Source organism: Rhinolophus sinicus, chromosome 15, assembly GCF_057876585.1.
Source record: "Rhinolophus sinicus isolate RSI-liver-muscle chromosome 15, RSI-T2T, whole genome shotgun sequence".
Classification (NCBI taxonomy): domain Eukaryota; kingdom Metazoa; phylum Chordata; class Mammalia; order Chiroptera; family Rhinolophidae; genus Rhinolophus; species Rhinolophus sinicus.
In genome coordinates, this window is record NC_142515.1 from 11,936,005 (window position 1) to 11,963,486 (window position 27,482).

Below are 27,482 nucleotides of genomic sequence, written 5' to 3' on the forward strand. Positions count from 1 at the left end.
TCTCCTTGGCTGACGTAAACATGTTTTGTTGTGCAACTAAAATTGAAATTCCTTTCTGCTTTCCAGAAGCCATCAATACGCATCCCTTTTTCATTTTTAACCCAGAGGAAATCACTAATACTTCCCTTTTTTTACACTTCCATGTGGTATTATGATTTGGATGGAGGTCTTACTTAAACAAGGAGCTTGTGAGTCTTGTCTCACAGAAATGAGCAGCATCGAGGGGCTTCACCTGCTGTCCACGTACTCTGAAGCCAAGTAAGGAAAGAATGGCATTTCCTTTACTTTCTTGTTCTTCACATGCTCACACATCTCTAGCCTTAAATTACTCTAAGTGTTACATTTGCTGTGGTTTTTCTGAAATGATGGATTCGAGTTTGGGAATTGCATCTGTCTTCGTGATCAACGGGCACTGTTGGGCAGGTGATGCAGTTAGGACCACTGGACTGGGTCAGAGACGAGCCCGAGACGAGTGGTTCGTCACGCTCGGGTTGGCGTCCTCCTAAATCTGTCGGGGGTGGCCTTTGCTCCCTCTTCCAGGGACCCTCAAGGAAATTATTGCTCCTCTGGCCACAGGTGACAGTCGGTAGATCCTTGATGGATAGATGTTTGTGTGTATGGATGAATGAAATGTCAGTTCTATTCCTCCAGGACCACAGCTACTGGAAAATACACTGAATTTCAAAATGGGATCACTTACAGCAATAGATGTGGTAACCACAAAATTCGGAAATGAAAACCTACTGGTTTCTCTGTGTTGTTCTTGCTTCCACAGGAAATCAATGAGTGGAGCGTGAAGGTCACGAGCAGCCGAGCCAGCTGGCTCTTTTCCATGCTGCTCTCACCCTGTGCCTGCTTCTATCACAATTCTTATGATGTACTGTCATCAGTGAGTTCCTTTCCCGTGTCCTCCATGCTGTATGTCTCAAGAGCAGGGTCTCCCTCTTGTTTTTCATACAACCTTATTATTTAGCACAATGCCCGGCACATAAGGATAACTCAGTGTTTGTTGAATGAATGAATGAATTGAAAAGCCTATGAAAAGAAAATATGTGATGATGTAAGGCTAAATGTTTGAACAACGCAAACAGAAAATAGATTGTATAAGGAAGAAAACATCTGCCAAAAATCTTGGGCTCAGTCTATATAAACATTCAGCCTCTTTACTAGAATAAAATCTGGTAGAGAGATTCCACTCTCCGGAGTGTAAGACTTAAGTCATTTAGAGCAGAACTCTTAGGGAAGCAGGTGTAAAATTAAAAAAAAAAAAAAAAAAAAAAAAGCCCATCTAGTATTACAATGTAAGTATGTATTTGGGGAAAAAAAAATTAACACGGCACAAAGCACACCTATCATTTTTATTACAACAATCTACAGAAAGGAATGATTTGCAAAATCTTTTTTGGTAGGAGGGTATATAAAAAAAAGATTGATTTTCCCAAGTGGGGGAGTAAAGTCCCCAGGAGGGACAGGAGATTTTTATGTTTATCTAACATGAGCTTAGCTTTTAGAAGGCTGGGAAACAATAACTTGGCATAAATTATGCTTCTGTCCCTGAGGTCCTCTGCTTGTTCTGGAGAGTTGCAGAGTCAACAAAACCTGAGGGCTTTATTAAACAGGGTAGTTTCCGTTATTCACTCTAATCTGAGGAGCCCGGGGAAATAGCCACACTACTCAACCAGGTATCTAAATTTTCCATAGCTTTTGCTGGAGCATTTATTATCTACCTCCAGCTCTAGGCAAAGCACAGAGTTTAATGCCTCTTCCGTAATTGGATCTTTAACAACCACTTGCCCCTTTCCTCAGTCTTGCCAGAGCACAAACCATGGTAAACCTTCATCCAGGTACCTTTCTCCTGTCTGCCAGGCATTTAGCAACTAGGTTCCAAGCCATCCAATACTCTATTTTACCTAAATTCTAATTGGTATAGCCCTTTCAAATTTATAAAGTGTTACTGCATACATAATCCTTTAAATTTAAAAAAAAAAAAAAAAAAAAAAAAAGGCCAGCAGTTAAGAGCTGTAAGGTAGGTGCAGAAATTACCCACCCTGCAGGTCAGCAGGTGGGTGGTCGGTCCCCACTGCCTAGTAAAGAGGACCCTCCTTCTCATCAAGTCCCTCCATCTACATAAGTACTCGTTTACAGGAAATACACAGGATAGAGAAATAGGCCAAATGATACCAGGGGTTCCATCACCTGAATGTGAGAAATTTGACAGGACAAGTGACTTGGTTTATTCACCAATCCGTATGGAAGAAGAGGGAGGACGAGCTGTTATAAATGAAAAGAAACTTAGGGACAAGTCCATGAAATGCAATGTGCTAATCCTGCGTGGATCCCAGTTTAAATAAACTCACTGACGAAAGACATTTTTCAGACAATCTGGGAAATTTAAATACAATCTGAATATAAGATGATTTTAAGGAATCATTGTTGATTTTCAAAGTTGACCTTGAATAAAATGTTTAATGAAACATTATTATTGATAATTTTTATAAAATGGATATTGTAGTTATGTTAAATAAATGTGTTGTTTAGAGATACATATGAAAGTGTAAATGGGATAAATAGCATTATATCTAGGATTTGGTTTGAAATACTCCAGCAAAAGCAAACAAACAAAACAAAAACACAGAGTGTGTGTTTATATATGCACTCATAAAATAGAATTGGCGAAATCTGCAAATTATTAAACTGGATGACAGGTACGTGGGGGTCCTTCTAACCAATTTCTCTGCTGCTGTGAATATTTGGAAATTTCTACAATAAAAAGTAAAATGGAAATTTCTTAATTTTAAAGAGAAAGCGAGCAGGAGTGAGTTGACAGTGTTGAATTCTGCTGAGGGATGGAATGAATGAGGAAAAGTTTCCTGTCAGCTTAGTGACTGTCATAGGAAATCTTGGTGAGAGTTGTTCTGAGGTCAGATAGGAGTAGAGGGGAATTCAGGCTTGAGAATGACTTTTTTCCCCAATGGGAGAGACTTGGACTTTTAAAAATCTGATGCAATGAGAGCTTAAACATACAAAAGGAAGAAAATGTAGCCAACGGGGGATAAGGTTCCCAAGAAAGGAGGAGAGGGTGAGATCCGATGCACAGGGGCAGGCGTTGATCTTGGATAGGAGAAGGGGAAGCTGCCCTAGTAGCAAAAGGATGGGAGGGGTGCATATGTAGCACTTGGTATGTTTGGGTCCAAAAGAGGAGAGATTTGTTCTCTGCTGACATCTGTTTTCTGTGTAAAGTACAAGGAGAGTTTCGGGTAGGAGGTGTACAAAAACCCCAAATCAAAAAACAAAAAATAGGTAGAATTTCAGGACAGCTGATGTTCAATTTATAGTTACATAGGTCTTTCCTGTGATGTGATTGCCTTAGCACTCCAGTGTTGGGGTGCTGGGCTAGAGAAAGGGGAATACTGGGTGCACGCAGGTTGGGGTTTTGCCTGGCAGGATGAAAAAAGAAAAAGACAGGGAGTATAGGGTGTTGATAGGCATTATTACTGAACTAAATTATCAGGCACCTTAAGTTGGGTATGAAAGGAAATGGGGTTGGTGGATTTCAAGAAAGTCGAAGGGTCATGGGTCAGAAGTTGCAAGGAGTTCTGAGACTGTCACTCTGGTAAACTTGAAGGTAGGCAGTTGTGTCTGGCGAGGCAGATGCTCCGATTAGCAAGTGTACAGATGGGCATCGGTGCATAATATAATGACAAGGTCTAAGTGTGAGTCAGTGACAGTGGGGACTGGAGGAAGCAAATGGCTAAGTGGACTGGAAGCCACTTTTCAGCACTAATGGCAGTTCATTCAAGAAGCAAAAGAATTTCCTAACAGTCCTTGCCCAAACAGTTGCAGGCCCCGAATACTCTGCCACTATAATGCAGGACACCCAGAGAGAAAGGGGGTCAATTTTTAGAGCTTTCCTAGGCAACGATACACACAGAAAATACTATTTCCTTGAACTTCCAGAATTCCTTTGCCTAGATTGCCTTTACAATAGTCCTATAATGCAAAAAAGGGGACAGATATTAAGAACTATGGTGCAAAAAGTTTATATTTTATTAAAATAAGGATGCCAGAAATTGACTGACTCCCATTTGTCTTTTAAGAAGAGTTGGCCAAGAGGCCTCACAGAGCCCAATGCCATGTCCTGGCTCAGGACTCTTCCTCCTGGTCGATGAGCCCTTCCCAAAAAGAAGACAAGCTGAGCAAAGAGCAGTGCAGGCTCAGGACTGCTGCTTTCACAGGAAGGTGCCTTCCACTATCCTCTAGCCATGGTGCCAACTCCACTGCTAGGTTGCTATGTAGCGCTGGGGCTGTGACAGTTACCCAGTAGGGCTCAGACCGTCCCACTGGAGGTGCCCATGACCACCTTGCTTGGGGGCGGGCCTAGGCCTAGGGCAGATATGCCCGTTAGGGACAGGGCCACCCAGCCACATCATGCCAAATGTGTCCCATCTCCTTTGCTCCTTCCACCAAGCCTGTGCTCCAGTCAATCTTCTATCTCCTACTTGTACAACGGGAAAGAGTCACCCTGCTTTGTTCTCGGCTTTCTGCCACAATACAAGTTTATGTACACCCATGGGTCTCTTCTTGAGGTTCAATTGGCAGCGAGGCACCAAGGAAAATGAAGAAACCCTCTACAGGATATCTGCCATCATTTCTTTGCAACAATATTTATAGCAAAGTGCTATGGGCTAAAACACTGAGCCCAGGGATGGAAAGCAAAGCAATAGAAACATACATCTTTCATTTTCACTGGGTAACAACTGAATTAGAAGAACTTGAAGCAAAATAAAAGAAAAAATACAATTGACACATTTAAATATTACAGTATTGTTATTTGCAAACACAAAGTTTTAGTCAAGTGTTTTACAGATGAAACGCTACCTTCAGGCTACATGCAAATCTGTAACAGGGGTGGTGACTACTTCTGTGGCAGGGGGGCTTCTAGAAGAAGGGGCTGATGATCCTCAGGGCCCATGGGTAACTGAGGCACACACCCTGGATAAGCTCCAAAATCTCTCTGATCCCTCACACACCCTGAAGACCAAAGAAAACCTTGGAAATACTAACGTACTCTCATTAGTTTTAACTACTAATAGATAGACGTACCAACCCACAGGGTTATAATTTATATATTATGAACTATAGCCATAATTTGTCTTAGCAAGGTTTAACAACATAACAAGTATTCTTTAAACCATTTTAGAACAATGATTGTTCTACCTGGAACTACTCAAAACATACTTCACTCAACCAGAGTCTTACTTTTGCCCAGTGAGTTTACACCATCATACTGTTCCATCATCTCCTCTTATTCAGGGAAATTCTAGCATAGCTCTATTTTTGTCTGATTTCCAGATTCCTATAGATCATAGTACTATATACTCTGTCCTAGGATTCAGTTTATTTTTAAGGCATATATAAAAATTTATCAATGAGAAAAACATTCTACTTAGAAAAAAAACAACTGTACATTTCCATCTTACATACAAAGGCCAAGTTTGGGCTGATTACCAACTGGAAGGAGATTTTTTTTTTTCATTGATCCTATTAAAAAAATCCATTAAGACTGTATCGGCGATTAACATGGTTTCAGGATCTGGACAATATTAGGTCCCTTAATATCCTGGCTACAGAAGGTAGATCTGAAAAATTTAAAGGGGGAAATAGGATATTAATATGATTCGAGGGGAAAAAGACATTGGTAGATCTTCTAATTTCATGAGTAATTATTATTTTGTAAACACTTTTGCAAATATAGTATTGATTTCCTAAATAATTTTCCTTTTCTTTAATTGCAAAATTTCAAGATGTACAAATTGTTATACTAGTTGCAAATGTTAAATTATATGTGCATTTTAAATACCATTTATGAAATTCAAACGATGAAAGTGCAAAGGAAAAAGTAGTACTTACTCATAGCCATATTTTCCAGATATATCTATCACCATTTCTGCTCCCAACTTATTCTGAGAACGTCCAAATGAATGCTCCTTCCAAATGAACTCAATACTTGTAATGTTTCCAACATTAACATCTGTATCAATTAATTTTGCATATGTCATGCCTGGCTTCAGTGTTCCACTATAAACAGAAAAATAAGACTCATAATCTTGTACTGGGTATTCACATGCTAAAGTGAAAGACAGCATCTGTGTGTGTACCAGGGAAGGGAAAGTTGCATTTGCTGGCAGGTGCCTGTAAGGAGATTTATTCTTCCTATTCATATTGGCCAGCATCTCAGAATAGCATGGTTCTGAAGCTTGAAGGAAGGGTGAGGTGAATGGGAAGCTAGACTAGTTGATTTTTAGGGATGCCTAGACAGGCGTTAGCTTGATGCGTTCTCCATAACAAAAGATGTGGTCTTGGCTTTGTAGTATCAGAAACCAGGTTTAATTGACACCAGGAAATGATCCAATTGTCAATTCACCCCAAACTGATCTATAAACTGGAAGCCTATTTATCAATTCATAATGGAGAAATGCTTCCTTTGTATTGACCAGAATGCTCTCCTGGTTTTTCCCTGGTACCTTCTCTATCTGTATAAAAAGAATTGGGTGACCAAACTAGTGATCCAAAGATGTTTTGGTGAGCATGGCACTGGAGCAGGGAGAAGTGCACTGTCTTGAGGCATAAGGCAAATTTATTAAAACCAAAACTAGACCAGATGAGGTTTCCTTACCCCTGCTATTTCTTTATTCCTTGGTTAATTTATTGTCTGTCTCCTCTAATTGGAAGATAAGCTCCACAAGAGTAGGACCTGTGTCGCGTTCCCCAGCAGTTAGAACAATTCCTGGCATATGGTGGGCATTTAAATGTTTGTTGAATGAATAAATGTTGCTATTGCTCGAGCCTGTCTTACTCCATTACACGTAGAATTAATTGATTTAATTACCAGAAGGCAACTTTTCCTCCCAGTTCTCAAGAGCAATCTCCCTGAACTGCCTTTACTCCATGCAAACAAGTGCAGCCCTTCACAACAGTGTCATTAGAAGCTCAAATAACTCAAATATAATCTACGGTGAAGCAAGACTCTAAAGCTAGACTGAAGAATAGGAACAGACTAACGTACAAATTACATAGGTGGCTTCATTTGAAGATGAGACATTTTACCGTGAACCGGAAATGCTTAACTCTTCTTAAAATGGGATTGGGTCACTATGTAACAACGTTGCTCAGCTTCTTTAGACATTGCAAGTACAGAAATGGCAAAACATTCTCACAGATCTCAAGAAGGCAGGAACTGTATATTCACGCCCACCTGCCCAGGCCAGGGGCCTCTGTGCAGGGCACAAACCGCACAGCCTTGGGCTGTGGTCCTCAGCTGCAAGCACACGATCGTGCTGAAGGGCTCTCAGAGACACGAAGAATGGGTGGGCTGAGATATGCTAAGACAGGGAAGAGAATTCGGAGCAAAGGAACAGCATAGGTGAAGACGAGAAAAGAGGGAAGGGAGGGATCTATTCAGTGCTGGGCGGTACCATCAGAGTAACCTGGACAAGCTGAAGACGAACGAAACCTCATGGTGGAGACGTGGCTAGAAAGGTAGGCTGGGGTGTGAGCGTTAACTAGGGTCCAGACGATTGCTGCCTGAAACCCCTCCTAAAGGGAGTTGTGCCAAGGCAAGGTGATGTGCGTAAACGCTACCAGAGTGATTAATCTGATGCATCCTCCCACTGACAAAACAACTACAAAATCTCTGCTTTTCACGACTCTGCCCAGTATGTGAAGTGATGAAAACCACAGAAGCAAAACATTTCATCCATTCATCAGTTTGCAAAGGGGCAACATCTAATTGGGGTGCATAATGTTAATTCTGAAATGAATTACAGAACTAAACTATAAAAGTGAAATATGTAATACAAAAGTGCTAAGGCTGACCAAAGAAAAGATTAAGGAAAACAACATAAAAGGGGACTTTGCCCCGAATACGCAGTGAATGTCTCTGTTGAATTATTTCTACCTTTGACTGTTCCAACACATGTCCCATATGTGGGTACCAGTGAGGCAGCTTATGATAAATTTGGCAGTTGATATAAATATCTTATTTCATAAGTAATTTGAAACCTATACAAATAAAAATATATGCTCAAGTTTGTATAATATTAAATGGACTGGACAACTGGATAAATATATATCTTATTTACTCTCCTGTCAACTTTTTTCCTCTTGTTTCATTATCTAGATCTGTATTTTCACATTATCATTTCCTAACATTTTTCTCTTTGTAGCTTGAACCATGAAGAAAATATGTATTATGATTCCTATTTTATATCTGGAAAACATGAAGTATAAAGAAAAGTCAAGTATAGCAGGAGAGTCTGTGGAATTATAGGAACAGATGACCGAGCCAGGCTACCTGAGCACTCAGTGCTGGCACCTGCTGGTTCCTGCCTTGCCTACCTGGCCACCTCCAACTCTCCTGTGTTTCTGGTCATCCCACCTACACGGAGAAATATGCTCCCTCGAGTGACATTGTTTCCATCGAGTTTGACAGACAATTTGTGTCTCCAACCTGGAAAGAGAGAGAGAGAGACAGAGAGAGAGAGTAAGAAAGGTTAAAAATATGTGAAAAGCACAACAGTTCCGGCACTTTCATGTAAAGGTTAAAGTGGTTAAGGCTGTTCATGTTCATGAAAAAATACAACTTTAGACAGCTTGAGTGAATTTGGTGAGAAACTACATTTAAAAATACATATAAATGTCCACATTTCAATTTTCCACACATAAATAATTTAATGATATTTTAAAAACAAGATTGTTCAATTTTCCAGGCACTGTTATGACTTATTAAAACCCAAGTTGCAAGTCTTCGTCTGTCCATTTCCTTTGTATCCTGTGGCATGTATTACTTTCCATGGTCAGGTTTTTATTTGCCATAGTTTGACAACTAATCCAGAAAAAAAATCTAGAAAACTTATTGGGCAAGAAAGTCTGTGCTTTTATAATTACTTTAGAGGCGAAGTGAATAGTCACTTCCTTTCCTGTAGGGATGTGTGCTAGGAACGCCCAGTCAGTACACGTCTGGGCCAGCACAAACCTGCCAATAGGAGAATGCCCTTGCAAATGGTCAATTGTAACCTTAAAAAAATGTAATTCACAGGTTTTTCATTCTGAATTTTGAAATTGTTGCATGCTTGTTAATAACATACTGAAAAGTGCAATTTTTCATAAAATTTTTTGAAAACCATCTGCAGGGGGATATTCTCGCTTCTAGAGAGAATTTTCAATGAAGTAATCATTGCCAAAGAGTTCGCTTTCCCTCCTCAGCCCATTCCATTGAAATAAGACACCCCCCCTCCCCCCCCCCCCGTCACTTCTCCACGGACACCAGTCTCCCAAAGCTCACGAAATGGGTGCTTCATCCCGTGAGCCCCTGGGCCCCCCTCTGCTTTGACCTTTTAGCGTATTTGGTGCAGCAAATGCACCCTCCCTTCCTTATCCCCTTTCTTTTCTTGGCTCTTTTAACTACTATCCCTACACTGATTTTCTTTCTCCCTCTTTGTCCATTCCTCAGTCTCCTTTGTCTCTTTCTTCTGCTCTCTTTCCTCTCAATTTGACACACTTTTCTTGGGTAATTATATCATTGAATTTCACAATTATGATTACTGTCTAAATGCAGGTGACTCTCAAATCTTTATCTGTAGACCTCAGCCATGTCCCGAGGATGACACCTGTATCTCTAACTGCCCAGTGGGCAAGACTTAAAGGCATCTCAAAGCTGATGTGTTAGAAACTGAGCCCATCAACTTCCTCCAAACCAGCCTCTCTTCCTGTGTTACCAAGTTTAGCGAATGGCACATCCTCTACCCAGCCAGAACCATCCCTGACTTCTCCATTTCCTGTATCGCCCATTCACCAAGTTCCTTTTTGCTGCTACCTCCCAACCATTGCTGTATTCTCTCCACTTCTCTCTACCCTTCTGCCTGGATTTTTGCAACAACTGCTATTTTTTTCCCCTCCCAGCTTTACTGAGACATAATTTACATATGACATTGTGTAAGTTTAAGGTGATGATTTGATCCACATATATTGCAAAATGTTTGCCACAATGAAGCTCACACATCCATCACCTCCCATCGTGGTGAGACAACACCTGTTCTAACAGGCCGCTCTGCCTGCATTTGTGCCCTTCTAATCCATGCAGCAACTAGAGTGGTTTTTCTAAAAACAAAACAAAAAACCCCCTGATAATCCTAACGCCCTTTAGTGGCTTTCCATTAGGCCAAAGGCCAAACCCAAACTCCCCATATGGTACACAATTTTATATTTGACCCAACGTGCTTTCCGTGCCTCATCTCATTACTCTCCTCCCGGTCTGTATAGAATGCCAGCCGGGGCGTCTTCTTTCAGGTTTGGCTTTCTTACCTCCAGGCATTTACCTAGGCAGTTCCTTCTGCCCACAATTCTCTCACGTCCTTCTCCCCCTTACCTATCTTTCAGGGGTCACCTTAGAAATCACGTTCCCTCTGAATACTTCCCTGCCCTGGTTGGGAAGTCCCTCCTTTGTCTCCTCACACCAGGTTTATTGGAACCGAGATTTTGTTTTCTTTTTTTCCTGTCTGCTCCATTAGCCTAACTCACTGCATCTTCACAGTCTGGTCCAATGCCCACTTACTTAGTAGCTCCTCAGTAAAAACTGTTGAATTGAAAAACAGTAAATACCTTAAAGCATTACAATAAAACTTAGCTATAATACTTACGGGAAAATGGGGAAAGAGCCCCAGTTTTTAAAAAATAATATGATGTATTAGGCTTCCGATTTTTGAGGTGAAATCTGTCAGCGAAATGACCCATCGTTGGGCAACCTTCTTTGGGACAATGGGAGCATTTTCCCTGGTGACAGAAAAATACGAGGTAATCAGAAATGTTGCTCTTCAATAAACTTATATTATTAAACTCTAATAAAATCTTTGGTGCTTAAACAAAGTATATGCATTAAAAAATGACTACATTGCTTCACAGGCCACCCTGCCTGTTTTCAAAAACAACATAAGACAAAAACAACTGGGGGAAAAAGAAGAATGGCCTGTTAGAAAATGGGTAAACAATATGAATAGACAATCCACAGACGAGGAAACTCAAATAGTCAAAAACTACGCAAAAAGAGGCCCAATCCTACTAGTTGTCAGGGATGTGCTAATTAAAACAACAAGCAATTTCATACTCAGCAGATTAGCAAAAATTAAAACACTTGGCAAACTCAAGTACTGGTGAAGGCATAGAGTGGGGGATTCTCATTTGCTTCTGATGAGAATATAAATTGACAGACACTGCAGACGGCAATTTGGCAACGCATGGAAATGCACATATCCTGTGCCAATTGCACGTCTATTATACGCTGCAGAGAAACTTCCACCCAAGTCCCTAAGGAACATGCAGAGGTGTTTACTGCTGAATTGCTTTCAATAACAAAAACTGGAAACAACCAAAGGGCACCTTAGTGGGGGAATGAATAAATAAATTGTGACTGATTCCTACAAAATAAATATGTAGATCTACACACATCAATGTAGATTTCAAATTTATAAAATTTAACGAAAAAAGCAAATCCAGAAAGATATGTACAGTATGATAATGCTATTTATTCAATATATATGTTTCACTTCAAACTGCCTTAGGGGAGGTAGTGAGGGAATATAAAATAATTCAGTTCTTTAATTTTATCTGTATGTTTTAAAATCTAAAGCAAAACTAACGAGATGTTAACTTTAAAAAAAATCTGGGTAGCAGTGTTTGAGTAGTTGCTATTTTAGATTTTGAACTTTTAGATTTATAAACCATGGACACTTGGGCTAGGACTGTAGTAAAACACCCCATTTAAAACACCATTTTTAATGAAGGAAAGTAATAACAGTTCATTTTTACTGAGTGCTTGCCATGTGCCAGGCACTATTCTAAGCACTTTAAGTGCGATTAACTCAATTAACCCTCAAGAAGTCCCTTCCTACGGTAACACTTTCAGTCTGCCTATTTTACAGATGTGAAAACGTTGCACATCTGGTAAGGGATGGCACAAGAACGTGAACCTGGTCAGCCTCATGCTAGGAACCCTCCTTGTTTTATTTTATTTTTAAATTTTATTTGCATGACTGGGTAAAGTACAATAAAACACGTTAAGGAGAGTGAGTCGATGTTCTCTAAGTTTGTAGGCATAACTTTTACAGAAGTCTAAGGTCCTCCAACCTGGACGATTGAACGCTGTTAGTGTTCTGAATGGACCACGACTCTGAAGGGCTGCTTCTACCTGTTTGGTCAACAGCAGGACCCTTTGGCCGCTCTGAGCAGCATCGGGGCTGGCAGAAGGGGGAGGGGGAGGAGAAGGAGGTCACAGGGGGAAAGGCCAGAGTGTGGCTGTCAAGCTTTCTGAGAACGGAAGTCCCCTGGGCACATTATGAGTAAGGACAACTGGCTCAGGAAACCGAGAAGACGACCTGAGGGCATCCACTCACCTGCCCTGTAACAGGAGGGAAAGCACATTCCTGCCCCAACACTGCACTTAGTTACAAGGTTTCATTACTCAATTAAACTTCAGCTGGAACCCCTGCATGTCTTTCTACCCTGGGAAAACAGTGGTCTCTACACATAAGAAGGAAAATCTTTCCACTTCCCACTACAAAATGGATTTTCTTTCTCCTTTTCACAGTGATAACCAAATGAAAAATATGTTTAGTTCAGATCTGGCACCGTGTGCTTTATGACTCAAGTAAAATCAGATTTGGTGTTTTGTCACATATTGATCTGGGTGAAACTCCTGTGAGCTATCTATGCCTCAGTTCTGCTCTGTATAAATAATTAAATTTTAATAAAATAATTTTCATGTTCCAAGTGAAGAGTAACATGTTTGCTTGTAGTTATTGATTGGTTCAGCTTTCTTGGGGCATCTTTGAAGATGACATTTAAAATATATACACAGAAAAATTTTAGCCCTGGACTTATTCCTGTTACATAGTAGCACCTAATTACTGCATAACAAATGGACAAAAAAAGCAAAATTGGATATAATCTTCAGAAGAGCTGAAACAACCAGAATACAAATAGTTGGTTTAGTTATTTAAGCCCTTCAGCAACCTCAGCTACTGTTCGGCAAATGGCACAGAAAGCATCTACCATTTTCCAAAATGGCAGATGGATATTTTTTCACCACAAACTCAAAGCCCTAATTTTCAGTTGGCTGATTATGCTTCAAAAAATGACTTGCTAATTAAATTCCACTGTAAAATGCTTTACTTACTGCTTTAAAAGCTGCGTAGGATCTACAAGGATAAGCAATAAATGCATCAGGATTGAGAATGCTTTCCATATAAAAGCGATGACTTCGGGCATGGTTGCAATCAAAGAAGGAAGCCACTTCTGTGAAAAAAATTTTCCAATTAACTGATAGCAACGAACTGATTAACTGATAACTGAGAGTATGAATCATTTCTGAGAAAAAATAACTTTAAATGATAGGGGTCTAGACAGATAGACCTTGTGTGTAGGCTTGGATATTGCACAACACATCAATGTTACATTTTATTTTCTTTGTACCAAAGCAGTCTTTGTGAATGTAAAAGGATATTCAAGCAGGGAAAACAAACAAATGTCAATGTAGATGACTCTGTGCTCTGACACTAATATTCCCCAAGCTTCCCAGATCTCTGACATAAGCACTTGGAGCTTTAGGCATCCCTGTGCATGCAGTATCTCCACCTTAGACCAATGAATTCTGTTTCCCTGTTTCTGCAGGAAGGACCGAATTCCCTCCTATTCAATCACAATACAGCCAGCAATGTTGACCAGTGCACACCTTTAGCTGAGCTCCAAGGTGTGACAGACGGGCCGTGTTATTAAAGAATGCTAAAGACAAATTTGTTTTGTCATTGTCAGGCACCGATATTTAGGATTACTGCAATAATAAATAAGAGAGATCTGAACACCTTTGTGCATTCTGGTTATAGCACCCTAGTCATTTATGCTCTTTATTGTACATAACGACATTTTTACTGGGTGGCATCAACTATTATCCCAATGACGTACACAGCTTGGTTGATCTTTGAAAAACTAGATTTTGGTTTTAGTATATGTGATAAATCACTATTCTATAATAATGACCTCCAGTGAATCACGCCCTTCTAGGTACTCACCCCTTTGTGATATCATATTATCATTTCTCCCTTCAAGAGATGGGGCCTATTTTTTCACCCTCCTGGGTTACAGGCTAGTCTTGTCACTTGCTTAGACCAATAGAATGTGGAGGAACTGACACTGTGCCAGTTCCAGGGTCTTGGTCTTAAAAGACCTTCCCGGGTCCACACTTGCTCTCTTGGAACCCAGCTACCATGTTAAGACATCCAGGTTAACTGACTGGGGAGAGAGGCCCTGAACGGAAACAGACCACTTATCGAGGAGAACAGGTGCCAAGACCCCAGACGTGGAGGCCATCTTGTAACTTCCCACTCAGCTAGGCCCAGCGCAGCCTCCAGCTGGATGTGATCATGTGAGTTACCCCAGCCAACCTATCAGAAAGCAGAATCTTGGCAGAACTCCGCCTGAATCTTGAGCCTCAGAAGCTTGGGCATAAATCTTTGTTCTTTTAAGCACTATGGTTTGTTATAAAATAGCATAATTTTATAAATGCAACATAGTCAGCAGAGATCAATAATTAGCATCATCCTTTCTTTTTTTAAATGAGGACTTCTCTTATATCAGATCTTTTTATATACAGATTTCTATCATAAGTAATTGTGATTTAGACAAGATGGTTCATTAGAATATAGGGAACTGTGAATTTTAAAAGTAATGGTTTCTTAGTAATAAATATAATGTAAGATAGAATATCTTGAAGTCTTAAAACTCATCTGAAGACTTAACATGATTGATAAAAGTACTTTTAATTCAATAAAGTTGTAGGAAATAATCTCAAATGATAGCTATGACAAATGCATGTTTTACTTGAATTAATTCTTCACAGAATTTCAAATGCTCTGTGTATAACACTTAATATAGTTATAGAAAGGTATCTTATGATCTATATTTTATCCTAATAGTAAGGATTTTAAATCATAATGTGGAAAATAATAAGATAAATAAGTTTTATGTAGGCCTGTTTTTGTATGAATGCTGCTTATCTGTACTAGGTGGGATTGGCTTTAATTCTCATCTTGAGTGTAGGTTCATCAGATTATTTTTTTTAAGTAGTCATTGCAAATAGATACTTTTAATTATATTTATGCATTTAGAACAGATACTCAAATTTTGTAATTTATTTCTAGTGAAGAAGAAACAATTTGAGCTCCTCTCAGTGTCACCTTCTACGTATCTTTACAGCCAATAGAAGATCAAATAATTACATCATCTACATATTCTGACCACATGGGATTAGGTGGTAAGATATTTAGAATCATCCAGATATTTATCATATCACCATACATTATATTATCACATATTACATATTATGCACGATATATTTCATTATTTACATGATGATAATATATAGAGACGGGAAGGAACGGAATTCCCAAATAAAAATTTTTTGGTGCCTTATAACTAAATGCTCTACAGAAATGATTATTATTGAAAACCACTAAAAAGGTTAAATACTATTTGTTTAATTATAATTCAGAGTGATTCTGTTAAAAAGTAAATCAAATCATGTCTCTTTTGCTCAAAATCCTCCCACAGCTCCCATCTCACTTGAGTGAAAGCTGGAGTTTTCACTACCGTCCAGAAGGCTCTGTATAATCTCCTTCTGCCCCATCCCTTCTCTAACCTCATGCTCTACTCTCTCCTCTTTCACTTCGCTCCGACCACAATAGGCTCCTCACTGCCTTTGCACTTGCCACCCCCACCCCTCAGCCTGGAATGCCTTCCCCAGGTATCCCTATGGCTGACTCCTTTAGGTCATCTTTTCCGTAAGGACTCCCTGGCTACCCTGTCAAATATCTCCTATTGTCTATTCTCCACCTCATCCTTACTGTCATCCACTCATCATATTCCCATTCTATGCTTTATTTTTGTCTCATTAGCACGTATTCCATTATTGTTTTTCTAGCAAATTATAATATTAGCTTCAGCAGGAAGATATTTTTTTGTCTTTTGTATTCATTCCTACATCTGCTGTTCCTAGAATAGTGCCTGGCACATAGTAAGCACTCAACACATATTTGTTAAAAGAATGAACCCACCCTCCTCGGTTATATTGAGTGACAACAGCATGCTAAACATTCTGTTAGGCTTTGCGGATACACAGGTAACTAAGACATAAACCTGACCTTGCGGATCTCACAACTGGTGGGAGCTTCATACATCAACTGTGGTTTAGGCTAAAATATATTTTTGTATTATATTATATAAAAAAGGATGTGGACCCCGTCCGAGGAGAGAGCTAAGATGAGTGAATGGATAATAACAGCCTTCATACGTTAGAAAGTATTTACCTTCCTTATAAGCATTGAAATCAAATTTCAATAAAGGTGTAATTAAGTCTTCACATCCTGGCATGTGTTTCCCTCCATTTGGGTAAAAGTCTAGGTGACCACAAGCGTTAATAGTTCCGGCACCTGAAAAAGATAAGCGCAGGATGAATGCTTCTAAAAGTCCTCCTCTTGGCTTCACTGTAGTTTCCTTTTGTGTTAAAAACATACCAAACTCAAAAAGGAAGCGGACTCCATTTGTATGAATAACATCGACAAAGTCGGCGTCCGAGGGGTCCAGTCTGACTTCATTCGGAGTGTTGTGGAAATACGGCCCGGCGGGGTCCAGCCCTAGGAAGAAGGATACGGTCTAGTAAACCAAGGCATGTTCTGTTTAAGAGCACATTGATTAGTTTTGTGATTTTTGGAAGGATAGGTGCTGAAGGCAAGGTGTTCTTTTCTATGTGATTTATACAGGTCACACACCACCCGGGACAAAGTACAGATACATAAACTGAGTATATAAGCGCTGGGTCTGGGTATATTGCAACGTCAGATTCCTACACATAAGTAAGGCTGTATATAGACAATGCCGAAACAGCTAACAAAATCAGAAAAATATAAGTGGCTATCCTAGGGTTTGTGTATGGAATAGCATATAAACAATTAAGGTTTATAGATTGAGATGATCTCGAAAGCAGTATCTGCATGCAAAAAATTAATAAAAATAAAACACAAGAGCTCTTCAGTATGTAAAAATGAATCTACAAAGCAGCACAGTTAAAATGACAGAATCTTAGCCCTCAGCTAAAGCTCACTTAGTGCTGCTTCATTATTTTACAAATCAAAAGCCTGAAGCCCTGTGAAGTGAAGGGACTTGACAAAGTCATCAAATGTTGGCGGCAAAATGGACTTAGATCCCAGGTGTCGACTCTCAGTCCATTGTCTCCTGTTCAAATGTCCATTAAAATAAAGGTGAGCTATCCAGGGGTCTCTAAAATGTTCCAATCATTCCCATATCCACTCATTTACACATTCAGCAATTATTTCTGAAGTACTTACTGTGTGCCCAGAGCTAGAGCTTGACCACTGGGGATCTGAGTGTATTAGTGTGTATGAATTTGGGTGCATATGTGTGCATCAGCAAAGAGGGAGCAATCCCTTCTCAAATAGGAAAAACTTTGAAGCTGTTTATAGATGAAAAAAACAAACAAACCTTGATTTGGCTGAGCAGCCCCATGCTATAGCCATTTATGACAACTCCCAGCGAGTTGCAGATAATTACTATAGACACAGAAACTTATGCATGCCTTAAAATCTATCAAATTGATTTTGTTTTAAACTAGTTTTATTATAAAGCTACAATCTTTCTTGAGGTCTGAGTTCTTTTGTTGCTCAAGAAACATATATATATATATTTTTTAAACTAACCACTTAGAAGGAAACTAGATTGCAACATCCAAATTATATAAATTCTTTGGACATTCAGAGAGCCTTTCAAAATGTACTGTTTTCTGTTTACTCAAACGGATAATTCAGTTGGCAGGAAAAATTGGAATTATTTACCATCTGGTTTTTGAAATAAGAATTAAGGAAAACAAATCTTCATGAATTTATTGTAACCTGGTGTGAATTCTTAATACATGTGTGGCAATGTTTTTCCCTTTAATTTAGGGCTTAAATGCCCACAGGCTGTGTTGGCCCCATGAGGGTCTATCTTCACAAGTTGCATGTTCTTCTTTCCCTAGGACTTGAAAACTTAGCAAAGTATTTTTTTTTTTTTTGCCACCCAGTGACTTCAGAATAAAAGTACAATTTTATTACTCTAAATAAGAATGATGGTGGTGGGCTGGGGTTGGAATTGGGATCAGAGGGCTGGGAGAATGGAAACTTTTAGCAGGAATGCCTGTTATACCAAGAGATTGCAGAGATAAGATACTTTAAACCCAATTTGGAATTCTTAACTATTTTTAGAAAAAGAATATTTTAAATTAAAATTTTAATTTAAAGCATGTATGTGTGTATTAATATGTGTGTGTATACACAGAACTGCAGTTATTATTTTAACAAACAAAATGTGCAACCCCTATGTGCTGGCCTGGAGTTGGGGTGGGGTAAGGTAGGCTTTCTAAGTAGTTCAGAGTCTATTGAAAATAACAGCTGCGTGGATAATTACAAGACCATGTGCTACAATATTTGCATTTTCAAATATAATAGAAGCATGCTTCAAAGGGTACGGGAAGCACAGAGAATGAACTCCACCTGAGGAAGACACATTTGGGACACATCTTGAAGGGGTTAAGTGGATGTTTAGGGCGAGGGGCAATAGCATATGCAAAGGCACAGAAATCTGAAAACACATGATGAAACATGAAATGTTTATATGATAAGCTAAAAAGCTTCAGGCAATGGAAAGTTTCAAGCAGTGGAGTGACCTGGCTGTGTTTAGAAAGATGATGACACTGGCAGTACTTGTGGGAGACTGGGCTGGGGTACCAGCCAGATGGCCAAGATCCTGGCAAGAGATGGAGAGGGGCCAGGGCCTGGAGAGGCACGAGGCAGATGAAGGAGACATGAGACTTGTTGACTGTCCATGGGACACGCAGAGGAGGGAGAGGCCAGCCCAGTTTGTCGATAAAGGATCTGATAGTTTGATCTTCATCCATCTGACTCCATTGGTTTGGAAGTCAGAGTGGAGGGAAGGGAAATGATTAATTATCATCCTCAAAAACCTAATTCATAGTATATACTTTAACTCTGAAACTTATTTTTAGACTTAACAGTATATCCAGGAGTAATAGTAACATTTTTTTGCAACTGGAATGGCATGGGCATGGGCCTTAAACAAACCGGATCCATATTGCCAGTGCATATTGGGTGAGCTGTGACCCAGATGTGGCAGGGACACCTTCCAGGACCATTGGTGGGGCTCTAACTCATTCTCTGTATTAGCGGGTATGGAATATGCAAAGCATAACTCATCCAACCACCCTCGACAGGTGGCCAGTCACACAGTTTCCATTACTTTGCCATCACAGATAATGCTGTGGTGAACACCCTTGAACTTGGATCTACAGCCTCATGCTTTGAAAGCACTTGTTTTAGTTTTAGTTTAGGTGAATCACAGTTCCTTGTATTTTACGTTTGCTTCTGGTACTTCATCGGGTGTTCAGATACTTGATTTCATGTGTAAACAACTGCAAACAAATTCAAAGCCCCACTCCCCGGCAGGCTTACCAGTTATTCTTCCGAGGCCTGGTGTCCGTGACCCAGCTTCCCCAGCCAGATGAGCTCCCAGGCTGTGGCCAATCAAGTGCACTTTAGAAGGGGAATATCCAGATTCTTTCTGATGGGATTTTTTTTTTTTTAAAGGAAAACAGAACAAGTATTTTTAAAAGAACACGTAGAATGGCTTGCGTACACTTAATATAAAAAAGGAGCTGACATGTCTCTCCCTCTCACATACAGGACCGGGACTGATAAAGTGACAAAAACGACCTCTACCTCCACCTATACCCTTATGTGGCTGAAGGAGAGCGCGTCAGTCAGGCCTGGAGGAATTCCTTCTGCCAGAGCCCCTCTCCCTGTGCTAAGGGGCTGCACAGTCGCCGGGAGCAGGAGAGCAGTCCAGGGACGGCGTCTGTGGTCTGTGGCTTCCAGCTCATGCCCATCCTTCCTGAGACCCAGCCCTTCTGGCACGTCCCCAACATGGTCACAGGTGGCTCACACCCATGCTTCTACCCGCCTGGCCTGTGTCTGTCTCCTTCAGTTTAAGGGAACTCGAGCAAACATCTGAGATGACACAGGACCTAGAGGAGCCCATAACTCAGGCTCCAGGGTCAACGAAGAAATTCACAAAAGCTTATGACTGGTTTCCCCCAGAGAAGAGATGAAACCGATTTCATTCTTTGTGAACCAAGAGCCCTTCTAAATGCCCCCTTGCACCCCAGGCTCTCCCGCAAGAGTAGGAAGAACAGATAGACAAGTGTGTCCAGGAGTAATGTGTGTGTGTGGGGGGAGGTGATGGGTAGTGGGCTCCCTGATTCTCCTCCAGGCTGTTTCCTAACTGTGCTTGGAGTTCCAATAGCACCTTCCCTGTCCACCCATCTCAGTTAGCTGCCACTTTTGTCACTCTCCAACCCATTGCCTTGGATTTCTTCACAGCACTGTCCCTACACTTGGTCAGAGCAGACACGTCTGGGTCACCGTGTCCCCTCAGTACCTCGAATAGTGCCCAGCTCACAGCAAGTGCACAGTAAAATATTTGTCGAATGAATGAGTGAACCCTCCTTAAGAATCTGAAAGGGTCATAAATCTTTAGTTTTACTTCACTGCATTTTATGGTGGGAAATTACTTTCTACAATGGTGGAGCATTTGGAGATTTATAAATGTCTCAGGGTATAGCCCTTATAAATAGCAAAGTCTATTTTATTCTTTTAGAAATGTGTAGGTTAAAGAGTTGTGCCTGGACTGGCCTATAGGCCTAATTTACCGCTACAGAACACAATTTCTGTAAGAAAATGCACTTCACATTTTAAACACATAGTGTCCACAAGATGGAAACAGTTAATATTCATTAAAGATAGGTTTACAATGTTATGAAAACTAACCAAGATGGTCCTACACGCTAACCAAGGTAGCAACCTTGGGGGAGGGGAAAGTGAGGGCAAAGCCTTTGGTGAGGGGCCTGTGAAGGGGCACTGCCACCAAGTGGCCCTTTGTATACCCACAGGCATTGTCACAAGAAGTCACTTCCCTTTTCTGGCTACCATACAGGAATGCTGATTATTTCACATGATTGGAACTTGTGTGAGCTAATAAAAAGAACATAAAACTGCCCCAAATTCTTGGTGTTATGATGTAAAACCAATTAAATATAATTTTTAAAAAAATAACTCTCCTTACCATGAGAACATGAATAAAATAAGCCACCTCAGCCCCGGCAACGCGGAGATTGTTTACGGCATGGATGTACTCCTGTGAACCGTTAGTCCAGTGTAAATTAATGCAGTTCACATCTTCCACTTTTAGCAACACCTGGTACAAAGATTTAGTACAAGCATTAAAGAAGTGAAGAATTAAAAGAAAAGCAAAGTGCCTGAACAATTGATTCCATAATAAGCAACCACACTAACAGGAGCTGAGAACCTACTACATGCTAGGTCCTGTCCTAACCCTTTTACAACGATTAATTTATTTAATCCTCATTTACAGATCAGGAAACTGAGGTACAGGTAGGTTAATTAACTTGCCCAGCTAGTAAGTAGAATCATGATATGAATTCAGACAGCCCGACTCCACCACACTGTATATGGCCTTATAAATAATTAACTGCTTGCTATGCTAGCAGTCTATTAATCTGGAGTAGAAGAGAGGAAAATAAATTTCTTGGAGTGAACTTAGAAACTTTTTTTACCTCAAATGAGAAATTGATCATACCAGTCAATCTGTTGTGAAAGGTGAGAATTTACCAAAAAATGATTTTTAAACATATGCTGTCATTATAACCTATGCAATTCATAATAAGTTAAAATAAATAGGGAATGGACAACTCGTCTGAGGCCTTGGGACAATGTGAACAACCACATGGATGATTTTCATGAACGTGCGTCAGTACCATGCAAAGTACATTCACGTTAAACATAAAGCTTTCATACTAGTGTAAAGAAGAGCTTAACCACATCATACATTGCACATGTCTTGCTGCCATTTTCCATCTGATTTCCATCCAGGTATGTTGATATGGGTCATCTTGTCTGTTCTGAAGTGTGAGGCTTGGATAGTTAGATAATTAACTGCACTGATCTCCTGTTTCAAGTGAAAAGAGATTAAGGTAAAATAATAATTCAACAATCATTTAACATTTAGTAGAATTACTCTAAATCTGCTCAAAAGTCTTCCACTAAATTTAATATTTAACTACCTTCTTTAATACATTTTTACCAAAGAAACAGTGACTGCCACATACTGCAAAGGTACCCAGAAATTATTAATGCATTGCAAAATGCAATATACAAATTTAATCATGAGGAAAGGAAATAAAAATGTTTGGTTTTAAGGCAATGTTTGTGAAACCATGTTGGATCAGTTTCAATCAGAATTTCAGTAAGCCTTACTTTTGTATAACACCTCTCAGTTGTCAATGTAATTCATGAGAATTGTCTTATCTGACACTTAGAAACACGCAACAAGGGTGGCAAAACAGACTGTCCACCCCAATTTATGAGTGAGGAATGGAGGTTAGAATCTCACCACATGGAAGACAACAGCCTATTGCAGATAATTGTATGTGATTACATTAAATATTCTTTAGTATTTATATTTTGTTGGGTTCTTTTCATAATCAAACTCCCAAACACATTAGAATACTACGAATTTATGTAATTTTTTTATTAACAGGAAGATTAATACGCACAAGTATAAGCAATTGTACTGAGGAAAAAAATGAATAATCAGCAAATAGCAAGTTTGACAATAGTGAATCCTGTAATTAGAGAGCAACACACTATAGATACTTATGAAATTCAAACTAAGAGCCTATTACCAGCTGCCTGTGCATAAAAATGATGTGCAATTAATCATACAACTCACTGGTTAGTTAAAGTATCTCCAAGACTGTAAGCAAATAATTATGCGAATCCTATGTTGGTGTTCACAGCAATTATAACATGGTTAATACATCTGCGTATGTGTCAGGAATTGTTCTAAGTACTTTATAGAACAGCTCAGTGAACCCTCACAACACAGTGAGGTAGGTACCAATTTTATAAACCAGGAAGGGACACAATGAGAGATTAAGTCACTTTTCCAAAAGTACTACAGCTAAGTGAGTCCTGAACAAGGTTTCAGACCCATATGGCCTTTCTCTGAAGTCATGTGCTAAACCGCTGGGCTCTCAAGTTGTGATCTGATCATAGAGTTCTCTACTGAAAAGGCTCAGATCAGATGCGGGATTTACTGAGGCAGGTAATAAAATCAACTGTACTTCGGCTTTCCAGGAAGCACTCCTCTGCTAAATAATGGAATCCAAGTGCAAAAGCACTTGTCCATTCACGTACCTAAAAGAATCCAGATACTCAACTGTAGCTGGAGCCCCCTGAACACCTACTATATTCCTGTTTCTACACCAGAAAAAAACCTATTTTGAAGAGGAATTTAGTAGAAAAAGTTTGTTTAGGCTTTCCCCAGTCATGAGAATAGTTTGAAGAAGTAGAACCTCGGGCAAGTCTCAAAGTGGCAATTGCACACGTTTTGTGGGATCCGAGCATCCTCCGTTGTCACAAAAGCCACAGAGGAATTTAATAAAGTAGAAAAGGTAGAAAAAACATTTTGTTCACTTTGCATTCCATCTGGCACACCCTGTAAAATAGCATACTAACCTAGAAAATGGGAAACGCCAAACATCATGGAATCAAAAGAAGACAACGGGGATCCTGCTGCTACAAGGAGAGAAACTAAAAAGGGTGTCAGAACAGACAGATTATCCAGAGAAAGGGCTGATTAAGTATCAGTGGTTAGCTGGGCGCTGGGGCCTTTTCTCTTAACGTTCTTGTCTTTGAGGAGACTCGAGCCTAATGGGTATGAGAGCAAGCCTTTCTACAGGTGATCTCATTTTCAGTAATAAAATAGTCACCAGGTCGGTATGTTTCAGCCTTGACAATGGCTACAGGCACAGAAACTACCAAAATTATGCAAAATGTGCATCACCCCTAGTGTCTGCATGAGCCACTCTAGGTTAAAGAGTGAGGGATTCGTGATGGAAGTGGGTTGTTTTATTCTTGCAGAAAGGTACGTAGCTGTGAAGACCGGTGACTCTCAGACCAACTTTATTGCACGATATTTCCCCTTAACAATTCCTCCTTCCAGGAAAAGTGTGTGTTAAACCTTTATAGTTTAACCCTGCTTTCTCTTAAATAAAGGCAGCCATTATATAGTACAGGATATGGGTTAAGCCTCAGACAATCCTTTTTTTTTTTTTTTTTTTTTTTTAGTATAACACCTTGACTCATCCTATATACTAGCTGTTGTTAAAAGACACTTTAACAGCAAACCCTCAGGCTTCTATCCATTGTGAAATTCCAGAATAGATCTGGTTTGTTACACATGATCCTTTCCATGTGGAAGGGAGTGGAGAAGATGTGCTGAACACTGTTTTTCTGGTCCCTTTATTAGGAAAGCATTTGGTTTCTGATATTCTCTTCCTTGCCTTTAGGGTCCAGCCACGCCCTAAGTCTTGTGCTCATTATCTTCTGTCTTAGTGCCTGTGCTCTGCAAGGTTCAAGTGCACGGCCACTGGGCAGAGGAATGAAGGACCAGTGAGTCTTATGAGGACTGAGGGTCAAGACCAGGGGCTACAGTTAGTCCTGAATGGACACATATATCCTGAAAGTCCTGAATCAACAGAGTGCCCCACCCACAGAGATTCTATTTACATTTTACAAATTGTGGTAAAATATACATCACATAAAAGTTATAATTTTTAAGTTTAGTAGCATTAAGTCAATTGCATTGTTGTACAGCCATCACCACCACCCATCTCCAGAATTTTTTCATCATCCCAAACTGAAATTCTGTACCCATGAAACAAACACGCCACTACTCCCTGCCCCTCAGTAATGACTATTTCTGTCTCTGTGAATTTGACTATTCCGGGTACCTCATCTAACTGGAATCATACAGTATTTGTCCTTCTGTGTCTGGCTTTTTTAACTTAGCAAAATGTTTGCAAAGTTCATCCACGTTGTAGTAGCTATCAGAATTTCATTTTTCATAGTGAGTAATATTGCACTCTTTGCTTTTTGATAGTTACAAAAAATCAAGCTTTTGATAACACTTCATAAGTTTCTCTATACCCACAATAAGGACTTTTCTTCTTTAGCCTAGACAGAGTTGTCATCTACAGAGCAGATGGCGTATTTTGGCAAAGAGCTGTGTGCACACATGTATGTGTGTGTCTGGTAAGGAGACAGCTAAAAATCAGATTATGTTTGTATGGTGTGAGGCATAGCAGAAGGTTGTCTGGGCTGGCAAGGCCTGCCCTGTGTGTCACGGCTCTGCTGGACATCAAGCCTCAAGGTCACAGACACAATAAAGACCGTAAATGATCTTTCTCTGACCCCCTTTCCCACCTGCTCCCTAAATACAGATGCTCTACTGGTTCTAGTCTCATGCCTTTTTCTCTGCCCCTGAGATTGCACGCATTCTTTGGGTTTCAACTTTCACCTCTGGATAACAGACTTTGGAATCTCTTTCTCCAGCTCTGGACTAAGCTGTAAGACTAAAAGCTCCCAAAGCCTGCCCAAACCTGACCTCTTCAAAATTGAAGTTATTCTCTTTCACCTCCAATTTTCCTGCTACGAGGGTCATTATTCTTCCATTCACTCGTGTGTGAAATCTCAGGACAGTTTATGATGATTATCCTGTCAGTCTTCCATTATCACACTCACTCTCATGACTCTGGCTCAGGCTAGTCCCCTACGTCTGATCCAATTGCACCATCACGTTCGGGTCAGTGCTGCCAAATAGAACTTTCTGTGATAATGGAAATATTCGCTATGTGCACTGTCCAGTAGGGTAGACACCAGCCATGTGTGGCTAGTGAGCGCTTGAGATGGGGTTGGTGTAGCCGAAGAACTAATTTTTAAATTGTGTTTAATCGTAACAGCTACATGTAGGTAGTGGCTACCTGTAGCATAGTGCTAGATGGTCTGGCAGTCACCTCCAGGCTCTCCCAGCTCCGGGCAAGAAGGTACACTTCAGCCAGAGCAAATGTCCGAAAGCCTCTTTAAAAACTCTCAGTGAGGCCTCGTGGCTCCCAGGGTGAAATCCAAACTCCTTTGGAAGGAATTCTATGATTTGTCTCTAAATTATTTTTCTAACTAACTCTCCATTCAAGAACTTCCTCTCTGTCCCCCATCTAACACAATGTTTGTCCTTGCCATTTCCTTTACCATTTCCCTGTGTCTCTGCTTATGAAAATCCTGCCCATCTTCAGGACACGCCTCGAATGTGTGTCCTCCTCAAAGCCTTTCCTGGTTACCATCCCCACCCCCAAGGGGAAGGTAAGCCCTTCCTTACTGCGTTCCCAGAGTCTTTTATTGTACCTAACATCACAGATCATAATTTGTGTTGCAATAAAGGTATTTGTTTACACACCCCATTTCCCCTAATATAATACACTTAAAACACTGTCTTGTTTATTCAATCTAATACATAATAGGTACTGTTGCTTGATCAGTCTTACAAGTGGAAGGCTCTCAATTAATGTATTAACTGAACAAAATATCAAATTTATCTCATAGGAGACAACATATTCCGATCTATCTTCATATTTAAACACTAGGAAAAATAGTATGAGAAAAAAATCTGGCTCACAATTATAAAATGAAATATTTGCCTTGAAATAAACCATGTATGCCAGAATAGGTTACTGCATCTCTGTCTTCTATATCTATAGCTACAGCTTATATTTCAGAATAACCTATGTGTGAAGGCAGCAAGTTAGCTTACCTGATAGACTTTGGGGTTACGTCTAGTATAGAGTAGGAAGCGAGTGTTTATCTTCTCTGGAGACCAGGGTAAACCTGCCAACTGTCTTGACAAAGTCCCGGACCATGGTAAGCCATCTTTAAAGCATCCCACCCTTTCATAGCAAACTTCTTTTCCTGCAACAAAAAAGATGGAGTGGCAGTATTGTAGGAACCAGGCCCACCGAGAGGCTGTGTTTCCCACTCTGAGGATTAACTGAAATTAATCTTTAAGTTAAACAAATCTGGTTCAGGGAACTTCTCTTCAAAAAATAGCCCCGGCCCCCACATATTATGACCCCCACATATTAGAACCTGTGTAGATTCTACGATGACTCTCCTTTTCATTTTCATTTAATACTCAAAAACAAATAACTTCATTTCATGCTGTTTCATGGAGGGAGGGATAGTTCAATTTATTTAATTATGATTAGAATCTATATTTATTCAATTGTTATTATTTATTACATTAATTATAATCTATTCACTTTGATGATTTATTAGTATTGGTTAGACTGTTTGAAGACTTGATCTCGAGGATTTTCTTTTATCATTTATCAAAAAATA

General features: G+C 39.9%; 1 protein-coding gene across 1 annotated transcript in view; it reads right to left on the reverse strand.

Annotated features, from left to right (window-relative positions):
- Positions 1–4,772: 4,772 nt before the first annotated feature.
- PNLIPRP3 (pancreatic lipase related protein 3) overlaps positions 4,773–27,482 on the reverse strand; it is a 30,721-nt gene continuing 8,011 nt past the window's right edge. The window contains exons 2-12 of the mRNA XM_019725304.3: positions 26,899–27,053; positions 22,078–22,197; positions 21,295–21,426; positions 19,626–19,734; positions 16,620–16,739; positions 16,413–16,535; positions 13,229–13,347; positions 10,698–10,830; positions 8,398–8,509; positions 5,911–6,078; positions 4,773–5,639 (exon numbers count right to left, since the gene is read on the reverse strand). Of these exons, the coding sequence (XP_019580863.3) occupies positions 5,576–5,639; positions 5,911–6,078; positions 8,398–8,509; positions 10,698–10,830; positions 13,229–13,347; positions 16,413–16,535; positions 16,620–16,739; positions 19,626–19,734; positions 21,295–21,426; positions 22,078–22,197; positions 26,899–27,053 (1,355 nt within the window). The 3' untranslated portion in view covers positions 4,773–5,575. The remainder of the gene's footprint in view (positions 5,640–5,910; positions 6,079–8,397; positions 8,510–10,697; positions 10,831–13,228; positions 13,348–16,412; positions 16,536–16,619; positions 16,740–19,625; positions 19,735–21,294; positions 21,427–22,077; positions 22,198–26,898; positions 27,054–27,482) is intronic.